Source organism: Leopardus geoffroyi, chromosome X, assembly GCF_018350155.1.
Source record: "Leopardus geoffroyi isolate Oge1 chromosome X, O.geoffroyi_Oge1_pat1.0, whole genome shotgun sequence".
Taxonomy (NCBI): Eukaryota; Metazoa; Chordata; class Mammalia; order Carnivora; family Felidae; genus Leopardus; species Leopardus geoffroyi.
The window spans coordinates 36,515,530-36,537,957 of NC_059343.1; the positions used below are offsets into that span (position 1 = coordinate 36,515,530).

Sequence of the window (22,428 nt, forward strand, 5' to 3'; positions counted from 1 at the left end):
CTGGGTTTGAGAAACCTCAGCCAGGTTCTGGAAATGACCTACAGACATGCTGTCTGAGTTGATGGCTATCACAGCCTCAACCCCAAAGCCAGGATTCTACCTTACTGTAGTGAAAGACCCTCTCTCCACAGTCTGTTTTTGGGTCATCTGCCATCAGCCACTCCAAAGGAAGGAAGTGAGCAGCCTGCATTTTGGGAAAAACATCATTATTTTAAGCTGTCCTGTCCCTTCCCCACCTCTCTAAGTTATATAACACGTCCTTGTTGAAAATGCTGATAATGCTATTTGGGTGGCAGGAAGCCAATTTCTGGCTGCATGTCGCTTGGGGGCTGGGGCTGGGGTCAGGGTGGGAGGTGGGGTCTGCGGAGGGTTTAAGGAGAGAAAGGGGACAGGCAGATGGAGAGGCCAAGGCCTGGGGATAAAGCCGATTGGTGTGTCAGCAAAATCTGTCACTGGCTTTGGTGATTCGAAAGGCAGACACATTCTTTCATCTCTGTTGATCCTCATCTGATACAGGATTTTCCTGCCATTAAATCTGGAGAAAGAAAAATAAGCGCTCAAACCTGCACAAGCAAGTATTCCTCCTCGACTCCTGCTCACCACCCCACCCCCCTTTACTCTGTCGGACCATTTTTAGCATCTGTGGCTGCGGGACTCCGGAGATGGATGGGCTGGGGGAGCCGAAGGGCACCTCTGAGGAGGAGCAGGACCAGGCAGACCCCCAGGACAGTAAGCAACATTTGGGGACTATTCACGAATGTTTCTTTGCAGAGGTTTCCGCTCTGGCCATTTGCTTGCTGGGTTGTCAGTGAGTCCATCTGTGTTGCTGTCAGGGTTTTAGTCTGACCAAGGGTTTCCGAACAGATCCAAGCTGTCAGGGCGGGGGGAGCTTCTGATTGGCTGTTGTTACTGGTTTCTCTTAACTCGACACCAAGGTGAATGGGGAGGCATGAGTGTGAGGAAGAAGAGGGCAAAGGCAGGGCATTCAGGAGGAAGGGTGGAGGTGTGGGGAGGGGTCTGTGTGTCCTGGTTCTCAAGGGAACCCTCATGGGCACTCGGTGACCTGTGCTGTCTCCCCTCAGGTAGGGCTTCCACAGCTGGGTGGCTCTAAGCCACCAGGTGCGTGAAAGGCCACGGGATGCTGGTGCTGCTGCTGCATGGTGAGTTCCAAGGCCTGCTCCTTCTTGACCCCCAGCAGACAGCTGCCAGTGGGTGCAGGGGTTGGCAAGCCCATAGAAGATTCTAGAAGATGCATGGAGACCACAGGGCTTCTTCCCAAGGAGCTTGGTCTTCAAGTGGCTTCCATGGAAGATGTACATGGACACCAGTTCTGATTAGGTGTCACTGAACTCTGATCATGGGGTAGGGATTGGAAAATGAGAAAAAACAGAGCAGGTGGTGGGTTTTGTTTGTTTAAATATAAAGATTCCTGGGGCACCTGGGGGGCTCAGTAGGTTGAGTGTCAGACTCTTGATTTTGGCTCAGGTCATGATCTCACGGTTTGTGGGATAGAGCCCTGCATCAGGTTCTGTGCTGACAGTGTGGAGTCTGCTCTGGAATTCTCTGTCTCTCTGTCTCTCTCTCTCTCTCCCTTTCTCTCTCTGCCCCTCTCCCACTCACGCTCTCTCTCTCTCTCAAGAGAGATAAACATTAAAAACCCCCCACAAAATTCCTGAGCCGTATATATAAAATAGCCTTTTGGTGATTTTCAATTTCAGATATGAATTCATTGGTGTAATCACCAAAAAGTGCAGTGGTTTTCTAATCATATTATTTTAAGCTCATTTAGTTAAGAAAAAATCTCTTAAACCATCTTCCTAAAGGAAGAAGGACAAATGAAAATAGGGGTGCCTGGGTGGCTCAGTTGGTTAAGTATCCGACTCAGCTCAGGTCATGATCTCACGGTTCATGAGTTCAAGTCCCGCATCAAGCTCTGTACTGACAGTGTGGAGTCTGCTTGGGATTCTGTGTCTCCCTTTCTTTCTGCCCCTCCCCTGATCATGCTCTCTCTCTCTCTCAAAAATGAATTAAACATAAAAAATTTATTTATTTATTTATTTTTAAAAAACATTTTAATGTTTATTTATTTTTGGGACAGAGAGAGACAGAGCATGAACGGGGGAGGGGCAGAGAGAGAGGGAGACACAGAATCGAAAGCAGGCTCCAGGCTCTGAGCCATCAGCCCAGAGCCCGACGCGGGGCTCGAACTCACGGACGGCGAGATCGTGACCTGGCTGAAGTCGGACGCTCAACCGACTGCGCCACCCAGGCGCCCCTAAACATAAAAAATTTAAAAAAAAGAAAAAAATGAGAGTATGTTGGAATTGTGGGATTATGGGTGATGAAACATTTTGCCCAAGTTTTTTAGTCCTATTGTTATGTGGGTTTTAATATAACCAGAAGACTCATCACAAAGATTTTTTTCCCCACCTCTATAGCCCCACCTGCTCAAATCTGAGATTGCCCAAGGAAAAAAATCCCTTGATAAATTCTGCAGTAAAGAATCCTATACGAACAATCTGTTTTTTCGACCCTCGGGTGAATGTAATTATTTGAGGTCATAACTACCTATGTAATAGACTTCTGTGTGCAGCGCTGGCAGAGAAAATTTACCAGATAATTCTAAAATGGTAGCAATAGAATTTTCTTACCCTTTAGTTCACTGTTTCAAAAAGTAGACCTTGCTCTATTCAATGGAATCAACAGGTACATATTGTTTGTATCTTCAATACACTCAAGGGATATTATGAAGGATATAACTGCATAGCTTTTGTCCTTGAGAAACTTCTATTCCTTTGTGAGAGATCCAATAAATAAATGAGAAAACAAATTGGAACAAGGTGCAGGGAACACTATGATAAATAGGACATGACTCTCTACCTCGAGGAGCCTCCAAAGGACAGAGGTTGACATTTATATAAATACGAACAGCCAGCTCCTTGCCATTTCTCCTACCTAGAAAGGATATGAAGTTTGATTGACTCATTGGGACAGAATGTTTGCTTCTAAGAGCCAATATGATTTTAAATGTGTACCGAAAGCTCTCCTGTTCCTGACAGAATGCAGACCGTATTCATAGCCTGTGCACTGCAAAACAGGAACTGTTCCTGCTGCCGCAGAAACCCGAAATACATCCCGACTTCTTGTGACAAGTTGGAGAGCTTAGCGGTGACATCATTTGCTAACAATAGATGCACTTAAAATTAATGACCCTCTCCACATCCCCTGGCGCTTTAATTTAAAACACACTCAGCAGCACAGACAATATTACTCTGACTACAAGTCACAGGATTATGAACGACGTGTTCCCGAGATGCAGGCAGGGATAGGGTTCTACCTCCTTAGCTAGAAAAAAAAAATGAGTAAATGAGCCTGACAAAACAAGGTCGTGGTAGAATCAGAAGGGGCTCACAGCAGGGTAAATCTGGGACAAAACCCAAACAGAAATTCTCTGGACAGGAGGGTTGCCTGGAAGGGCCTCTCCCCTCCCCCATGTGACACCCTTCAGGGTCTTCCTGCTGTCCACAGCTTAATATCCCGATTCCTTAACTCGCTTTACGGGATTCTTCACCAATGGCGTGCTCTAAGCCACGGTCCTTTAACAAGGGCCAGGGTTTCTGTTTTATTTACTCTGCTGTCTCTAGAGTCTAAGACGCAGTAGGTGCTTAATAAGGATTTGTTTGTTCAATGGGTGAAGCCTCCCAGATTAGAACCATTACGATACCTGAGGTCTTGCCCCTAAAAAATCTGTATGTATTTCAAAAACTCTTCAAACTCAATAATAAGACAACTCATTAAAAATTTTTTTTTCTTGGGGCGCCTGGGTGGCGCAGTCGGTTAAGCGCCCGACTTCAGCCAGGTCACGATCTCGCGGTCCGTGAGTTCGAGCCCCGCGCCAGGCTCTGGGCTGATGGCTCAGAGCCTGGAGCCTGTTTCCGATTCTGTGTCTCCCTCTCTCTCTGCCCCTCCCCCGTTCATGCTCTGTCTCTCTCTGTCCCAAAAATAAAAATAAAACGTGGAAAAAAAAATTAAAAAAATTTTTTTTTCTTTTCATTAAGTAATCTCTATGCCCAACGTGGGGCTTGAATTCACGACTCCATGATCAAGTCACATACTCCACCAACTGAGCCAGCCAGGTGCCCCTGAGACAACCCATTTTGAAAAAAATGGGACACCCATTTTGAATAGCTATTTCATCAGAGAAGATATACAAATAACTAATAAGCACATGAAAAGATGCTTAGCATCATTAGTCATTAGGGAGATGCAAATCAAAATCACAATGAGATACCACCTCACACCCAGGACGATGGCTAGAGTTAAGAAGACAATAGCAAGTGTTGGTGAGGATGTGGGGCAACTGAGGCATACACCTACCATATGACCCAGCAATTCCACTCCCAGGCAAATGCTGAATGAAAACACAAGTCCACAACAAGACTGGCCCACAAACCCTTCCATCAGCTTTAGTCACTCGTGGACAGGTAGGACTTTACCTGGGGCGACTGAGCTGAAGTAGAGAGTAGGATGTGCAACTAACTGAGCCACCCAGGTGCCCCTGATTCCATTTATATGAAATTCTAGAATAGGCAAAACTAATCTATCATTCAGAAAGCATATCGGTGGTTGTCTGGAGCTGCGGATGGGGAGGGGACTGCTGCCAGAAGGACCCAAGGAAACTTTCTGGGTGGTAGGCATGTTCTAAATCATGATTAAGGTGGTGGTTACATGGTTGTATATATTTGTTACACACTTAAAATGGGTACATTTTATTGTAAGTAAATTATACCTCAATCAACTTGGCTTAAAAGAAAAAAGAAGTCTGTAGGGGGAGGGCACCTGCACCCCAAAGAGAACAAATCCTTCACTAACGAGACTCAGGTGCTGTAGGGTGTAGGGCAGTATGTGTGTGAGGTTCTGAGTGGAGAGTAGTGCTCTCTGGATGCGGGTACTGGTTTGTTCACTATTCATTCTATTGTTTAGTTTTGTTTTTAAATGTTTACTTATTTATTTTGAGAGACAGAGAGAGAGAGAGAGAGAGAGAAAGCACAACCGGGGGGGGGGGGTGGTCAGGAGAGAGGGGGAGACAAAGAATCCCAAGCAGGCTCCTTGCTAACAGCGCAGAGCCAGATGCAGGGCTTGAACACCCAACTTGTGAGATCATGACTTGAGCTGAAACCAAGAGCCAGACCCTTAACCGACTGGGCCACCCAGGTGCCCCTCATTCCCCTGTTGTTGAGCATTTGTTTTCAGTTATCAATATTGGGGCGATTATCAATATTTATGCCCGGAGGCCTCTGTGGGGGCCTTGTGTTCTAGAACTCAGATGGGACAGCTCTCTACCCTAAGATCCACAGGGCCTGTGAGGCTGTCAGCAGACCACCTTTCCTGAGACAAACTGGTTTCTCCATCTCCCAGGATTTCATTAGCAAAGTGCAGGGTGAATCCATGATCCTTTCTTTACTGCCACAAAGGGTACATTTGCAGTATGAGAAGGAAGTTCTGGGGTTACTGTGAGATCAGAGGCCACGTGATGGTCTCCCCCACTTGTCTTTCTGGTTCCCCCCACCCCTTTTGTTTTGAAACTCCAGAACTGGGGGTGGCTGGGTGGCTCAGTCGGTTAAGTGTCTGACTTCAGCTCGGGTCATGATCTTGCGGTTTGTGAGTTCGAGTCCCACGTCAGGCTCTGTGCTGACAGCTCAGAGCCTGGAGCCTGCTTCAGATTCTGTGTGTCCCTCTCTCTCTGCCCCTCCCCAACTTGCACTCTGTCTCTCTTTCTCTGTCTGTCTCAAGAATAAATAAATATTCAAAAATTAGAAAATCCAGCACTGGGTCCTGGCCTGAGGAGCATTGGCCGGGAGTAGGATGAAAATGACTTCTGGAGCCAAAGTGACTGACTAGATTTTGCTGAAAGCAGAAAATTGACCATATTTTCCCTTGCTATTTTGGTTTCATGAGGCACAAGTTCTTTGAAAACAATGGGAATGAAGAAACGCTTCCAACTCAGCCTGTGGTTGGAAACTCCATGAGTAACTGTTCTCCTAGCAAACCTCGAGGGGGAAAAGCGCATATCCGAAAAGCCGAGGACCTATGAAGGAGAAATTCCTCAGCTGGCCTGCATTAAGACATCATTCTGTGGGCCATCCGAGCCCAGCCATCACTGGCTCCCTGCAGCTTGGGGGCTGGCCAGCATGTCAGACCATGACACAAAAGCAGGGACCCCTTTCTGATATTTGCCCAGTTTCAGGGACACTTTGTAACTTAAAAAAAACCCCTGTTTTTATTTAGTTTTGAGAGAGCGAGAGCGAGAGAAATAAAGAGAAGGAGCAGGGTAGGGGCAGAGAGAGAGAGGGAGACAGAGGATCCAGAGCAGGCTGTGGGCTGACAGCAGCGAGCCTGATGCGAGGCTCAATCTCATAAACCATGAGATCATGACCTGAGCTGAAGTCGGACGCTCAACTGACTGAGCCACCCAGGCGCTCCATTTCCTTTATTGAACTAAAATTCACGGAACATAAAATTAACAATGAACCATTTTAAAGTGTACAGTTCAGCAGCATTTAACACATTCACAGTGTTGTGTGACCATCTCCTCTATCTACTGCCAAGACGTTTTCATCACTGTGAAAGGAAACCCTGTACCTATTAAGCAGCCACTCCCACTCTACAAGCGGTAGAACCCACCCCCCGCCTCCCAGCCCCTGGCAACCACTAATCTACTTTCTGTCTCAGTGGATTTGCCTATGCTGAGTATTTCACGTAAATGGAATCATACAATGTGTGGTCTGTGCATCTGGCCGCTTTCACCTAGCATAATGTTTTCAAGGTAGTGTGTATCACTACCTCATTCCTTTTAATGGCAAAATAATATTTCACTGTGTGGATAGACCGCATTTTGTTTATCCATTCATCTGTCGATGGACGTTTGTTTCCAGCTTTGGGCTATTGTGAGTAATGCTGCAATGAACATTTGTGTGCAAGTATTTGTTAGAACGCCTACTTTCAATTCCTTTGGGTATATACCCAGGAGTGGAATTGCTGGGGCATACGGTCATTCTAGGTTACACCTTGCAACATCTTATATACCACGCAGATAAATCCCATTTTTGTAAAGTCGGTCCACGTAGACCCCTGGTTTTTTGACTTGGGCTGTATATTGGAATCATCCGTGGTGCTTTAGCAGCATCAATGATTGTTTCCACCCGCTGAAGATTTGGATTTAATTGGTATAGTGTACAGCCTGAGTATTGCGAGTTAGTTGAAAGCTCATCGGGTGATTCTGATGTGCAGCCCAGGTGGAGAACCATTCTAGACTCTTCCTTGAAGTCTACTTGTAATAACTTCACTATTTCTGCATCTCGGCTTCCTCATCTGAAACGGGCAGACCATTATGAGGAACAGATGAGTTGAAATGTTTGAAACAGCTGTGAAAACATGGGAGCAAGCTAATTGGCCCATCTGTTCCTCATAGTGGTCTGCCCGTTTCAGATGAGGAAGCTGAGATGCAGAAAGCTTGTCTGAGGTTAAAGCAAAACAGAACACTCCAAAAAAGCAGTACAAGAGACCAGGGATGAAAGGCAGTGTCATCAAAATTTATGAGAGAACTAGAGAGGCTGTGCCCTCAGGATGAGTGTTTCCAGACTGAATGGAAAGCCCCACATGTGTATCCCAGGGCTGTGATGGAGGCTGGCTGGGCAGAGGCCAGTCCTGAGCTCAGGCCAGTTTCACCGAATTTCTCATCTTCCTCTCCCAACCTCAGACTGGGAATGAAGGCAGCGAAACCTTTTCAGATTTCCACATGGATCCTTCCCAAAAACACTGGCATGAGAAGAAAAATTGCTGAGCAACTGCCAATGAGTTTTGACCTTCTCTTCTCACAAACTGTGATCTTTATTTTAATTTGGCACATGTTTTTCTGACCAAGGTATCCCCATGGAACTCAGCTCTAGACAGCGAGGAGATTTGTCTTTGGAATAATCACTGCTGATTCCAGGAGAGGCCTCTTTTCATTTGCATGTGGAAAAATCAGGAATGGCCTAAACAAATTTTCATTATGTTTTCTACATATGGCAATGAATAGCAAGGAGCTTCCTTTTGGCTCTTGAGGCTCACTGCCTGGTCCTGAATTTGAGTAGCTTTCTCTTAAAAAAAAAAAAAAAACACATTCATTTATTTATTTTAAGAGAGAGAGAGAGAGAGAGAGAGAGGATCCCAAGCAGGCTCTGCGCTGTCAGACTCGATTAAGAGTCGGATGCTTAACTGACAGCCACCCAGGCTCCCTGAACGGTTTTCTGTCTTTTGTTTTGGGTTTTCTCTTTTTTTAAAAACGTTTATTATTAAGAGACAGAGAGAGAGAGAGCATGAGCATGGGAGGGGCACAGAGAGGAGACACAGAATCCGAAGCAGGCTCCAGGCTCTGAGCTGTCAGCACAGAGCCCAATGAGGGACTCAAACTCACAGACCGCGAGATCATGACCTGAGCCGAAGTCGGATGCTTAACCGACTGAGCCACCCAGGCGCCCCTGGATTTTCTCTTTCAAGGTTAAGAGTTCATGATGTTCTTTGGGGAAAGGAGGAGATGGTACTAGAGAGATTAGGGGACCTGTTTTACTTAGGATGTTGTTTAGGAATCTTATTGCAAAGCACAGAACCTGCCTAAGGTATCACTGGAGCCAAGAAAGGGTTTATTCAGTGATAGTGTTCCCAGTCTTCCTGGTTGGAGGCCCACTGCCCAGAGCATTCCTCAACAAGGGAGTGGGGCAGCTCTAGCAAAGACCCTGAAGCAACCACCACTGGTTGGCACATGCGGCGGCTCATGGGCATCATGCTGGGTGCTGGGTGCCAGAAATTCCACCATGGGATCCTGCAAGCCAGACGCCTCTGCCATCATCCTGGCCAGAAAATGGTTTCTGCCTGGCATTTACTTCTGAATCCAAGTGTCCCTGTGTGTGTCTGATCGACGAAACTAGGTCACATGCCTGGGCCCTAACTGCAAGGGAAGTAAGGAAAGAGAATCTCCGGCTTCTATCTTCAGGAGGCAGGACTTACAAGGTAGGAAATTCCCTAAGTGTAGAAAGAGTATTTAAAAGGTGGTCGGTAGCTAGAAACGGTATCACTACTAGCAGAGGTGGTTTGGTCGCAGGGAACAGAAATCCACTTGTCCACGTAGGTGGTTTGAATGGGTTTCTGAAATGGACACAGGGAAATGTCATAGAAACAGCTATAGCAGGGTCTTAACGGGACTAGAGAGCTGGCTAGCAACTTCCTACTCTTCCTGCTCTCCATTTCTGTGATTCTCACCTTGGGTTTCATCCTCTGTCGGCCCACCAGCTTCCTCCCCTTGCCCTCGACTACTGCTCCCTTAGAACTTTGACCTGCACGTGGCTTTGGTATAAACCCTAGCCCCAGTGCTATACAGGTTGGTGCTCACATGATCTCACTGCGTGTTCCATGTTCGTTGAAGGTGGTGGGGGTGGTGGTGGGGATTGTTGAATGCATCTGATTGGCTCTGCTTAGGTCAAATGTTTATCTGCAGTCCAAACAGCTGTGTCTGGGAGGAAGCGGCAGAGACACATGGGGCTCTGACTGGGGTACTTTTTTTAAGAGGTGGTGGTTGGCAACAGCTGCTGTCCAGTCACAGAAAATGCCAGCCAGAAGGGGCCCCCAAAGGGCAGGAAGTGCCGGCCCTTCAGTTTACAGTTAAAGAGACGGAAGCTCAGAGAGGCTAGGTGTGTGGGGTGGGGGATCGCACTGCATAGCGGAAAGACAAAAACCAAAGCGTGGTGTTATTTAACCACCCTGAAACTCAGTTTCCTCCTTTGGGAGAAAAAGGGAATAATACCTTGCAGGTTGTCGTATTAAAACGAAAAAAATGTAGCAGGCTTAGTTTTGAGCAAACACTAATTAAAAAGTTAGGTGTTATAAGGCCAAAAGAGACCCATAAAATTTGATTAATTTGAATTGCTTTATACATGCTCATATCACCCAGATAACTTGTTCTGTTGAGCTCCCAGGGCCACTGCCATGAGCTGTTCTAGGACTGCATAGAAGTAAAATCCTATAGTATGTTCTCTTTTTAAAAGAGTGTTTATTTATTTATTTTGAGAGAGAGAGAGAGAGACAGAATTAGAGCATGAGCAGGGGAGGGGCAGAGAGAGAGGGAGATACAGAATCCCAAGCAGGCTCTGCCCTGTCAGTACAGAGCTCGACACAAGGCTCAGTCTCACGAACCATGAGATCATGACCTGAGCCAAAATCAAGAGTTGGATGCTTAACCTACTGAGCCACCCAGGCGCCCCCTAAAGTATGTACTCTTTTGTGTCAAGTTTCTTTGGCTCGACATGATGTTTTTGTTTGCATCAATAGTTTGTTCCTTTTTATTGCTGAGTAGTGTTCTGCTGTATGAATATATTGTAATTTATTTTTCTACTGTTGGGTAATTTCCAATTTTTATCTATTATGAATAAGCCACCATGAACATTCTTGTCTAATCTTTATGTGGACCTTTCTTTTATTTCTCTTGGGTGAATACCTAGGAATGGAATTGCAGAGTCATGGGTGGGCATATGTTTAACGGTAATAGACACTGCCAAAATTTTCCAAAGTTATTGAACTCTTTTCCACTCCCACCAACAATGTAGGAAAATCCCATTGTTCTACATGTTTGCCACCATTTGGCAAAGGTTGTCAGTCTTTTTAGCCATTCTAGTGGGCGTCTAGAGAATCTCATTGTGGTTTTAATTGGCGCTTCCCTAATGGCTAATGATATTGAGCACCTTTTCATGTGCTTGGTGGCTACTTAATATATTCTTTTGTAAAGTGTTCACGTCTTTTACTCATTTTTATCTAGTTGTCTTTTCATTATTCATTTGTAGTTATTTTTATATTCTGTATATAAGTCATATATAATGTATATATGTGTGTGTGTATATATATATACATATATATATACACACACACACATACACAAACTGTAGCACTTAATCTCTTTTTTTAAAAACAGCTTTAGGGGCGCCTGGGTGGCGCAGTCGGTTAAGCGTCGGACTTCAGCCAGGTCACGATCTCGCGATCCGTGAGTTCGAGCCCCGCGTCAGGCTCTGGGCTGATGGCTCAGAGTCTGGAGCCTGTTTCCGATTCTGTGTCTCCCTCTCTCTCTGCCCCTCCCCCGTTCATACTCTGTCTCTCTCTGTCCCAAAAATAAATAAACATTAAAAAAAAAATAAAATAAAAACAGCTTTATTGGGGGCGACTGAGTGGCCCCCACTCTATTGGTTGAGTGTCCGACTTCAGCTCAGGTCATGATCCCATGGTTCATGGGTTGGAGCCCCGCATTGGGCTCTGTGCTGACAGCTCAGAGCATGGAGCCTGCTTCGGATTCTGTGTCTCCCTCTTTCTCTTCCTCTCTCTCTCTCTCTCTCTCACACACACACACACATACTCTCTCTCTCTCTCTCAAAAATAAGTAAACGTTAAAAACAGCTTTATTGACATATAAGCGACATCTAATAAACAACGTATTTAAAGTGTACTCTTGTGAACCATTAGCACAATCAAGATAAATACCATATCCATTACCCTCAAGATTCATGCCCCTATATAACCTCTCCTTCCTGCCCCCTCCCTACCTCCTGACCCATTCCCAGGCAACTACTGGTCTTTCTGTTACTATAGAATAATATTTATGTAAGTGGAATCATATAGTATGTACCTTTTTTTGTTTGGCTTCTTTCACTCAGCAGAATTAACTTGAGATTCCTCTATGTTGCATTTCTTTTTATGTCCATTTCTTTTTATCACCCAGTAGTATTCCATTGTGTGGATACATCATAATTTGTTTACCTGTTCAACCTTGGTGGGTGTTTGTGTGGTTTCCAGTTTGGGGTTGTTATGAATAAAGCTGTTGTGATCGGTCATCCCCAAGTCTTTAGTATGGACATATGCTTTTATTTCCCTAGGCTTAGAATGGATGGATCAGAAGGTAGGTGTATGTTTAACTTTTAAAGAAACTGCCACGTTGTTTCCAATGTGGTTGTACCATTTCACACTCCCACCAGCAGTGTAAGAGGGTCCCAGTTATTCCATATGCTCTCTAACACTTGTTATGTCAGTCTTTCTAATTTTAGTCATTCTAATAGGATGCAATTCTAATTGGATTTGCCTAACAATGAATGATGTTGACCATATTTTCTTGTGTTTATTTGCCTTCTGTATATCTTTTTTTGGTGAAGTGTTTCTTCACCTATTTTGCCAATTATTAATTAGGTTATCTGTTTTCTTATTGAGTTTTAAGAGTTCTTTATATATTTTGGGTACAAGTCCTTTATGAGATACATACAGAGAAAATATACAGATGTGTTCTCCCAGTCTGTGGTCTGTATTTTCATTCTCTTAACAATGTCTTTCAAAGAGTAGAATTTGTTTTTATTTTAATATAGCCTAAGTTAATACTTTCTTCTTTTTTTTTAATTAAAAAAAAGTTTTAATGTTTATTTTTGAGAGAGCATGAACGAGCAGGGGAGGGGCAGAGAGAGAGGGTGATACAGAACCCAAAGCAGGCTCCAGGCTCCAAGCTGTCAGCATAGAGCCCTACATGGGGCTCGAACTCATGAGCCATGAGCTCATGACCTGAACCGAAGTTGAACACTTAATGCACTGAGCCACCCAGGTGCCCCCCAGCATTTTATTATTATTATTTTTTAAAAGTCTATTTATTTATTTTTATGTGAGCACGTGCACACATGCAAGTTGAGGAGGGGGAAGAGAGAGAGAGAGAGGGAGGAAGGGAGGGAGGGAGAGGGAGAGAGAATCCCAAGGAGACTCCATACTGTCAGCACAGAGCCCAATATTGGGCTCAATCTCACCAACTGTGAGATCATAACCTGAGATGAAGTCAAGAGTCAGACACTTAACCAACTGAGCCACACAGGCACCCCTCCAGCACTTTAAAAGATATAATTCTTGGGGTACCTAGCTGGCTCAGTTGGTAGAACATGCAATTCTTGATCTTGGGGTCATGAGTTTGAGCGCCACATTAGGCATAGAGTTTACTTAATAAAAAAAAATTTAAAAATATATAATTCTATTGTCTTATGGTCTCTGTTGTTTCCGATAAGCAGTCATCATTTTTATTGTTGTGTACTCTATATAATGTCTTTATTCTTTGGATGCTTTAACGAATTTTCTGTCTTTGGTTTTCAGTAGTTTGACTATGATGTCCCTATAGGAGTGTGTGTGTGTGTGTGTGTGTGTGTGTGTGTGTGTGTGTGTGATGTTATTTGGGGTTTGCTGGGCTTCTTGTTTTTAATTGAATTTTGAAAATTGTCTTCAATTATTTACCTGCTGTGTTCTCTCCTCTGGGACTCCCAATACATGCATGTTAGTCTAATTGCTTGATATCCCACGGGTCATTGAAGCTCCCACCATATTTTTTCCAATCTTTTTTTTCTCTCTGTGCTTCATTTTGGGTAATTTCTTTTTTAATTTTTTTTATTGTTTTTCTTTTATTTTTGAGAGAGAGAGAGTGTGAGCAGGGGAGGTGCAGAGAGAGAGGGAGACACAGAATCTGAAGTAGGCTCCAGGCTCTGAGCTGTCAGCACAGAGCTTGATGTGAGGCTTGAACTTGTGAACTGTGAGATCATGACCTGAGCAGAAGTCAGACACTTAACTGACTGAGCCACTTAGGTGCCCCCATTTTGGGTAATTTCTATTGACATCTCTTAAAGTACATGAAATGTTTTCTTCTGCTATCTCTAATCTGCTATTTTTCTTATTCAATGATTTTTTAAGAAATTCAAATATTGTAGTATTATTTCAGTACTAAGATTTCCATTTGGTTAATTTTTAAAGATTTTATTAAATGTTTATTTATTTTGAGAGAGAGAGAAAGGAGAGAGAGAGAGAGACCATGAAAAGAGGAGGGGCAAAGAAAGAGGGAAAGAATCCCAAGCAGGCTGCATGCTGTGAGCAGAGAGCCCCACACAGCCCCACACAGCCCCACACAGGGCTCTATCTCATGAACCGTGAGATGATGACCGGAGCCAAAATCAAAAGTCAGATGCTTAACCAACTGAGCCACCCAGATGCCCCACATTGGGTTCATTTTTAGAGTTTCCATATGTCTTCTAAAATTCAAATTCCCCATGTCTTCACCCATTATATCCATCTTTTCCTATAAATTCCTTGACATATTAATATTAAATTTTTGTTTGGTAATTCCAACATCTGGGCAGTCTCTGGGTCTGCCTCTAATTAACTATTTTTTCCCCCTTTTGATAAATGTCACATTTTACTACTTCTTCACATATCTAGTATTATTTGACTATATATAAGATATAGTAGTTATAAGAAATTCTAGATTCTCATATCTTCCTTCGAAGAGTGTTGAATTTTGTGTGGCATTCAGTTAATTTACTGGCAGATCACCTTGATACTGGGGAGGCTTAGATTTAGGCTTTGTTAGGGTAGGCCTACCTAGTTCAGTTTTGCCCTTTGTCCTGAGAAATGGTCTTTACTCCTAAGGTGCCCTTTGGGGTTTCACTGGAAAGCCTGAGGTATTTTACAAGCCCATCTAACTTGGTGGACCTTGAACTCTTAATCTGTCTCCCATTACTGGGAAATTGCTGAAATCTTCATGTAGTTCTTTTGGCCTTGAGTTCTCGGCTCCTTGGAGTCACCCCACATATATGCACTTGAGGACTGAAACAAGGTCTAAGGGGAGTATGTTTGCCAATTGTGTGGCTCCTTCTTTTCCATGTTTTCCCTCTTCAATTTCCAGCCACTGTGGCAGCTATATACTCTGACTTCTAACTTGTCAGCCTGATAAGACTCTTGCTTTCTGCTTGAGCTCTATTCCCTATCTGCAGCATGGACCTCAAAATGCCCTCCCTAAGAGGAAAAGGCCGTTTTCTTTTTTATTTTTAAAATTTATTTTTTTAAATTCCAGTATAGCTAACATACAATGTTATATTAGTTTCAGGTATAAGAGGAAAAGTCAGATAAATTGTGTCTTTACCTAGTTTGCTTCTCTCTCTCTTTTTATGTTTATTTTTCAGAGAGACAGAGAGCACGTGAGGGGCAGAGAGAGGGGGGGACAGATGATCTGAAGCCAGCTCTGTGTTGACAGCAGACAGCCCAATGTGGGGCTTCTATCTGAGAACCATGAGATCATAACCTGAGCCAAAGTCAGATGCTTAACTAACTGAGCCACCCAGGTGCCCCACCTAGTTTACTTCTCTTAAGGGTTGTATCTACTCTGGTTGCCTATTTAGGTTGCTCTCCAGTGCCTTTAAATATTTTTTCTTTAAATATTTTCCCACAGTTTACACTAGCGATCAGCAGGAATGTTAGTCTGATACAAGCTACCCTGCCATTATTGCAAGCAGAACTCATACACTTAGTCTTTATATTGAGTAAACCAATACTGGCTTTTGCTTGTCTGTTCTGAGAACTTACTTGACTTAAATTTCACTAAATAATCCAGTAAATTAGTAATTCCTAATGGTCTATCAAAGTTTCAGAGGTTGAAAATAGGTCTGTAATAGTGACGACATCTTGAGTGTGTAAACTTCAAAAAAAAAAAAACTTTATAATCTATTTTCTGAAACAGGGAATACAATCACATGGTTCAATATTTAAGAGGTAAAAAAGATACACCATAAAAAGCTTTAGTCCCACCCCTCTTGCGTGTGTTTTTAAAAAATTGTCAGCTCCATTTTTTAATCTAATCCCTGTCATAATCCTAGGAATTCCTTGACAAAGAGTTTGTTTTGTTTTGTTTTGTTTCATAAATAAATGATATCCTCCAGCAGGAATCATTACAGAGGAAGGCATCAATTCCATTTATTTCTGCAAACATTTCGTGTGCCCGGAACAATGTTAGCTATTGTGGAGTAGAAACGTGAGTCATACAGTTGAGAGTGCACTTCTCTTAATTAGAAAGGAGAAGAGAGTAGAATGAAGGACTATTTGTAAAGAAATCTGATGCCTTCTTCTTGACCCAGTTGGAAGAGTTGATAGAAAAAGGTCCCACCCCTGTCCAGCTGACGCCTGGAGTTAAGGTTATATTCTTGGCCCTGTCTCTCTAACAGGGTGTCTCTCTAGCCCAACTGCTGCCCTGTTTACAGCCAAGCTCAGCACAGGGTCCAAGAACCTTGCTGGAAGCTTGGTGTCTAGTTCACAGTTCTTAGGGAGAGGAAAAAGCTAAGTCAAGCCTCTGTAACTTCAGAATGTTGAACTAGCTACAGTTTACAACAGAAGGGTTGCTCAAAGGGCTGAGTGTTCTCCAGCCAAGTCTGAAAGAGCTGAACCCCTTTCTAGCAGCTGTAAAAACACGCCGTGTCCACAACAAATGTGCCGAAAAGACACCGGAAGTTGAACAAAACCACAGAGGCAGCAGCAAGAGTTCTGCGCACTCCTTGTGTGGCTACACCTTCAGGTTCCTACAGGGGCTGGGACAGGCAAGGCAGGGTAATGTGTACACAGTGGGAGGGACTGAATGGTAGGTCAGGGGTGTCTGTTAGCAATTTGGGAATACTGCTGAGGAGGAACAGAAATTATGAATATCAGTGGTCAGGTTTACAACTGGGTACCTTTGTTCCTCTGCAGGAATTTCAGATCGAGCACATTCCACCTGTGAGCCTCCCTTGGCCAGAAAATAAAACTTGCGCATCTTCCCTGCTGCCTTTTCCATTAGAACTCAAGATGGGGCTTGGGACCCCTGGCTACCATTCTGTTTTGGTGCAGGTGGCAAGCCTACTGGAGGGCTTTTGAAGTCTTTATCTGATCCTCCATTCAAATGCTCAGAACAGAATTAATTTTATAAGCACCATTCTTTCCCGTGATAACGTATAAAAGCCTTTAGAGGGCAAGGGATGGTGAATAAAAGTTAACTTCACGGTGTCCACAATTATTTTCTGAGATATGTAAGAAGGTTATTGTTAGTTTATTTAGTATGCTGTCCTTAGGGCTTAAATTTAGTGACTGTTAAAAAGAAAAAAAAAAAAAAAGATTGATAGGCTTCTCTTTCTTTCCCAACCTCCTGTTCCCTAACTCTCTCTTCTTCATGAGGCTTAATTTACTCAGTGGGTTTTGTTTCAGGAATTGAATTCTTATGGTGGGAGGGACTAGAGCAGCACCAATAAAAATATAATGCAAGCCACATATGTTTAAATTTTCTTTTTTCTTTAAAGTTTATTTATTTATTTTTGAGAGAGAGAAGAGAGTGAGTGAGCGGGGCAGGGGCAGAGAGACGAGGGATAGAGGATCCAAAGCAGGTTGTGCGCTGACAGCAGAGAGCCCCATGTGGGGCTCAAACTCACAAACCGTGAGATCATGACCTGAGCTGAAGGCCGTGGCTTAACTAACTGGGCCACTCGGTGCCTCTTAAATTTTCTAAGTAGCCCCATTAAAAACTGTAAAAAGAAAAGGATGACGTTCATTTTAATATTTCAGGTAACCAAATATATCTAAAATATCTTTTCAACGTGTAACCAATACAACAATTATTGATGAAACAACTTACCATTCTTTTTTTGGTACTAAGTCTTTGAGACCTGGTGTGTATTTCACACTTCCAGCACATCTCAATTCAGGATAGGCACATTTCAAATCTTCAGTAGCCACATGTGGCTGGTGACTACGGTATTGGGCAGTGCAGGGCTAGAGCACAGGCCCTGGTGAAGCCCTCCAGGTCCCTCCTCTGCATGCAATGATCCCTCTAGGCTGAATTCCAGGAGAGCACCCAGTGATGTTACAGGCAGGAGAGGGTTCAGAATGGGGTCAGATGCCGGAATCCCAGCTGGGTTTTGCTGATAAAGAGAACTGGAAAGCAAAGGGTAGGGCGGCGTGGGTGGGGAACGTGTGTTAAGGTCTGAGAACTGGGAGGAGGCCCTTCAAAGGGCACGGTTATGCAGGAGGTACGAGAACTTGGTGGAGGGCCGAACCCTGCCACACGGACAGGTGGGACCTTACCTGGGGCGACCCCTGAGCTGACGGCTGTTCCTTTTCTGTCTTCTCGCCCCCCACCCCACCTGCCAGCGGTAGTCCTCGGCCTGCTCAGCGCCTGGGCAGAGGAGGCGTGCACGCGTACCTGCCCGGCCGCCTGCGCCTGCAGCAGCACCGAGCGCGGCTGCTCCGTGCGCTGTGACCGCGCAGGCCTCCTGCGGGTGCCGGCCGAGTTTCCGTGCGAGGCAGCCTCCATCGACCTGGACAGGAACGGCCTGCGCTTCCTGGGCGAGCGGGCCTTCGGCACGCTGCCGTCGCTTCGCCGCCTGTCGCTGCGCCACAACAACCTGTCCTTCATCACGCCCGGCGCCTTCAAGGGCCTGCCGCGCTTGGCCGAGCTGCGTCTGGCGCACAACGGCGAGCTGCGCTACCTGCACGCGCGCACCTTCGCCGCGCTCAGCCGCCTCCGCCGCCTCGACCTGGCCTCCTGCCGCCTCTTCACGGTGCCTGAGCGCCTCCTGGCCGAGCTGCCCGCCCTGCGAGAGCTCGCCGCCTTCGACAACCTGTTCCGCCGCGTGCCCGGCGCGCTGCGCGGCCTGGCCAACCTGACGCATGCGCACCTGGAGCGCAGCCGCATCGAGGCGGTGGCCTCTAGCTCGCTGCAGGGCCTGAGGCGCCTGCGCTCGCTCAGCCTGCAGGCCAACCGCGTCCGCGCCGTGCACGCAGGCGCCTTTCGCGACTGCGGCGCCCTGGAGCATCTGCTGCTCAATGACAACCTGCTGGCCGAGCTGCCTGCCGAAGCCTTCCAAGGCCTGCGCCGCCTGCGCACGCTCAACCTGGGCGGCAACGCGCTGGGCCTTGTGGGGCGCGCCTGGTTCGCCGACCTGGCGGAGCTTGAGCTGCTCTACCTGGATCGCAACAGCATCGCCTTTGTGGAGGAGGGCGCCTTCCAGAACCTCTCGGGCCTCCTTGCTCTGCACCTCAATGGCAACCACCTCACCGTGCTGGCCTGGGCTGCCTTCCAGCCTGGCTTCTTCCTGGGCCGCCTCTTTCTCTTCCGCAACCCGTGGCGCTGTGACTGTCGCCTGGAGTGGCTGCGGGACTGGATGGAGAGCTCCGGGCGCGTGGCCGACGTGCCGTGCGCCTCCCCAGGCTCCGTGGCCGGCCTGGACCTCAGCCAGGTGGCCTTTGCGCGCACTTCCGATGGCCTCTGTGTGGATCCCGAGGAGCTGAACTTCACCGCATCCAGTCCAGGCCCGTCCCCAGAGCCTGCGGCCACCACCGTGAGTAGGTTCAGCAGCCTCCTCTCCAAGCTGCTGGCCCCAAGGGCCCCGGTGGAGGAGGTGGCCAACACTACTGAGGGAACGCTCAACACCTCTCTGTCTGACAGCCTTCTCTCCGGCGGGGTCGTTGTTTTGGGCCACAGCACCTGGTTTCTCCTCGGCTCTGGTCTCCTGCTCATCGTGGTGTTTGTCCTACACATGGACTGACCTTGCCTCACTGGGGTGGCCCAGATTGCCTTGGCCAGTGGAGGAAAGTTGAGTTAACTGGCTTGAGGTGTTTGTGGTGGGGGAAGAGGGGAACTGGATGGGGCAGGTGGTGAAAATTCCAGCCCAGGATGGAAGGGACAGTTTACTTCCAGAGATGGTCCTAGGAGGAGGAGAGCCCTGGGCAGTGCCACACCGGGATGGGGTGAAGGTGGGGAGAAGAATGGATTTATGCTCATGTCACCTGGGCATCAATTGGACAAGAGAAGCAAGAGTGAACATGGGCCCTCCAGTGAGAAGATTAGGAATTGGAAGCTCTTAGGGCTACAGCGCTCTACCCCCATCCCTTGCCCCCATCTTCCAGGACACAGAGACTGCAGTGCCTGAATTAGAGTCAATCCAGTGGCTAAATACTAAGAACTGTGCTAGTTTTCCTGGCAGGACAGCCCATTAAGCCCAGTCCCTTTGTTTTCTACCACAATTGCGCTCCCCCTCCCCTAGGGGCAAGGGCCACTAGGATCCAGAAAGATGGACAGGACAGGAGAGAAGGGGGATGTGAGAGGAACTTAGACTGGAGGGAGGTGGCCATGGTTCCTGGGGTCTGGAATGTGTTAAGAGGCATTGAAAACAAAGACCCGTTTCACTTACTCCACAATTATTCCCAGGGGTGGCCTTAGCCACAAAGCAACTTTAGGGCAGGGTAGGGGAAAAAAGAGGGGGAGAGGGTTTCTGTATACAAATAAATGGGTAAAATCCTAAGATTAAAAAAAGAAAAACGTTAAACAAGTTTTTGTACCTCAGGAGTTTTTTTTAGAGTCTTTCATATGCAAACATGCATTGTGAATCTCCAGGAAGGCCACAAAATCCTCTTTTCTTAGGTTTTGTGGGAAGAGTGTCCGGAGGACAGAGATGCTGTTAGTAGGGCAGGGAGTCTTCAGCTTGGATGATCCCATTAGGTGCGGAAATCATTATGGGCGGCACACTTTGGGGCTGACTAATGGCCAGGAGGAAAGGAGGCAGCCAATAGCTGGGAAGGGGGCCTGACAGATTTCCCAGGGTGGGAGTTGGCCAACTCTAAGCCCCCAGGCCTGAGTGCCAGGGCAAATTCTGTATGTCTGCTAAATACTTGCTCAAGCAGTTCTCCACGCACAAGTAATGATGACTTCATTCGTCAACTTGCTGGAAATCCGCAGTTTTAATGTCCTGAATTCCTCTGTCTATATTTACAGAGCTGGGTTTTCAAAGCTCACATAATTCAGGGTGCACCAAGCTGTCAGGTCTTCATGGTGATAGTACTTCTGTGTCTGTAGGTGATACTAAACATTAGAAATGTTGGAGAAAGACCTCTGAGGGTAGGAGTGTTCAAACGGGCTGTGACCATTAGTGGTCAATCAACTCAATTTAATGGGTCACAACCAGCGTTCAAAAAAAAACCAAAAAAACAAAAAAACAACCAAGGTAGAATAGAACAGAAAAGACAGAGTCTCACATGTAACAAGTATTGTTTTGTAAAACTTAATTTGTATGCATTTATTCATATTATATGTGTATGTATGTATGTTGTGTCTGGATTGCTGCGTACAATTTATATTTTATTGTAGGCTGTTGTTTTTTTCTCTTGTGGGCTATTGTTAAGAAAGTTTGAAAGTCACTAATCTGGAGCCTGCATGATTTTTAAAAACTTTTTATTTTGAAAAGTCTCAAACTTACAGAAAAGTTGCCAGAATAATAGAATGAACACTCTGGCCGTTCACCTAGGTTTCCCAGTTGTTAACATTTTACTGTATTTGAGGTATATAGTTTGAGTTAGTTGTAAACATCACAGCCCTTCACCCCTAAATACCGTAGTATGTATTTCCTAGTCAGGAACTTTATCATTGATAGAATAGTATTATTTAAAATATACTCTATAGTGAAATTTCAACAGTTGTCAAAATGATTTCCTAGGCAGTCACTCTATTTTACTATTAGTCGCAAAAAAAAAGGTTCCTTGTGTTCACTTGATCACAGTACTCAAAATTCTAAATCCTCTGACTGACTTTAATGTTTTAAAATGAATTCGTTCTCCAAATGTCTTACTTTTCAAATGTGAGAACCAGATGAGGTCAGAAATGTTGTTTGTTCAAACCATGTATCGTGGCTATGGTAACTGAGTAAGGATCACGAGAATCCTGGAGACCAGACCTCTGCGTTTGGGTAACCATGGAAGTCCGCAGCACACGTGCAGCCTGTGTTACTGAGGAACAAGATGCTGCCTGGGGAGGAATGTCCTTCCTTTCATTTGGAGCAGGTTCCTGAGAGTCAGCCTCAAAATGCTGCTTCAGTTCTGCCCAGTGGTTAGATGGCCAGCTTTTTAATGAACATTTGTTTGGCTGAATGTTTTTGAACAAGTATCAACACTGAAATAGCCTCCGGGGAGACAGATTTTTATAGAACTACCCAGCCCAGTAGAATTCTGGGAACGTGGGAGTTACTTACTGCCAAACAGATCCAGAGTTGCCTGGAACAAGTTCCCCGTGAATTGTGGCCATTATGAGCTCTCATGAGAGAACGGGGAGTGGAGTTCCCAGTTTTGAGTTCGTGAAGTTTCCCACCCCATCCCTGGCGGAAAGTACCTTGAGAAATGCCAAGGTGCTATGGATTCTGCTGAGCAAAACTACGTGTCGCCGCCTGGATGGACCATTTTATGCTGTGGCAACAAACGATCTCCAAACCTCAGTGGTTTCCTGAGGGTTATTTCTTATGCACATGTCCAACATGGGCTCGTGAGGGGGGCTCTGCTCTTTGTAGTCACTCAGGGACCCAAGCTGATGAAGGATCTGCCGTTTTCGGACACTGTTATCTAAACACGAGTTTTAGGGTTTGTTGCAACAGAGAAGGAAAGCTTGGGAGAATCATGCACCACTCTTAAATGCTTCTACCCAGATGTGACATGTGTTGCTTCTCACCCTTCATTGGCCAAAAATGTCACCAGGCCACACTTAACTCCAGCCAGGCAAGG

The 22,428-nt window shown here is 45.7% G+C and overlaps 1 protein-coding gene across 1 annotated transcript; it reads left to right on the top strand.

The window, feature by feature from the left end:
- Positions 1–445: 445 nt before the first annotated feature.
- Positions 446–21,348, top strand: NYX (nyctalopin). Its single transcript, XM_045471494.1, has 3 exons — positions 446–729; positions 1,083–1,160; positions 18,034–21,348. The coding sequence occupies exons 2-3, from the start codon at positions 1,139–1,141 to the stop codon at positions 19,428–19,430; spliced, it is 1,419 nt and encodes a 472-aa protein (XP_045327450.1). The 5' UTR covers positions 446–729; positions 1,083–1,138; the 3' UTR covers positions 19,431–21,348.
- The last annotated feature ends 1,080 nt before the right edge of the window (positions 21,349–22,428 follow it).

Bases quoted from the DNA above. Each gene is read 5' to 3' on its own strand.
- NYX (XM_045471494.1), top strand. From the start codon at position 1,139: ATGCTGGTGCTGCTGCTGCATG. The intron at 1,161-18,033 runs GTGAGTTCCAAG...CCCACCTGCCAG, and splicing joins GCTGGTGCTGCTGCTGCATG to CGGTAGTCCTCGGCCTGCTC.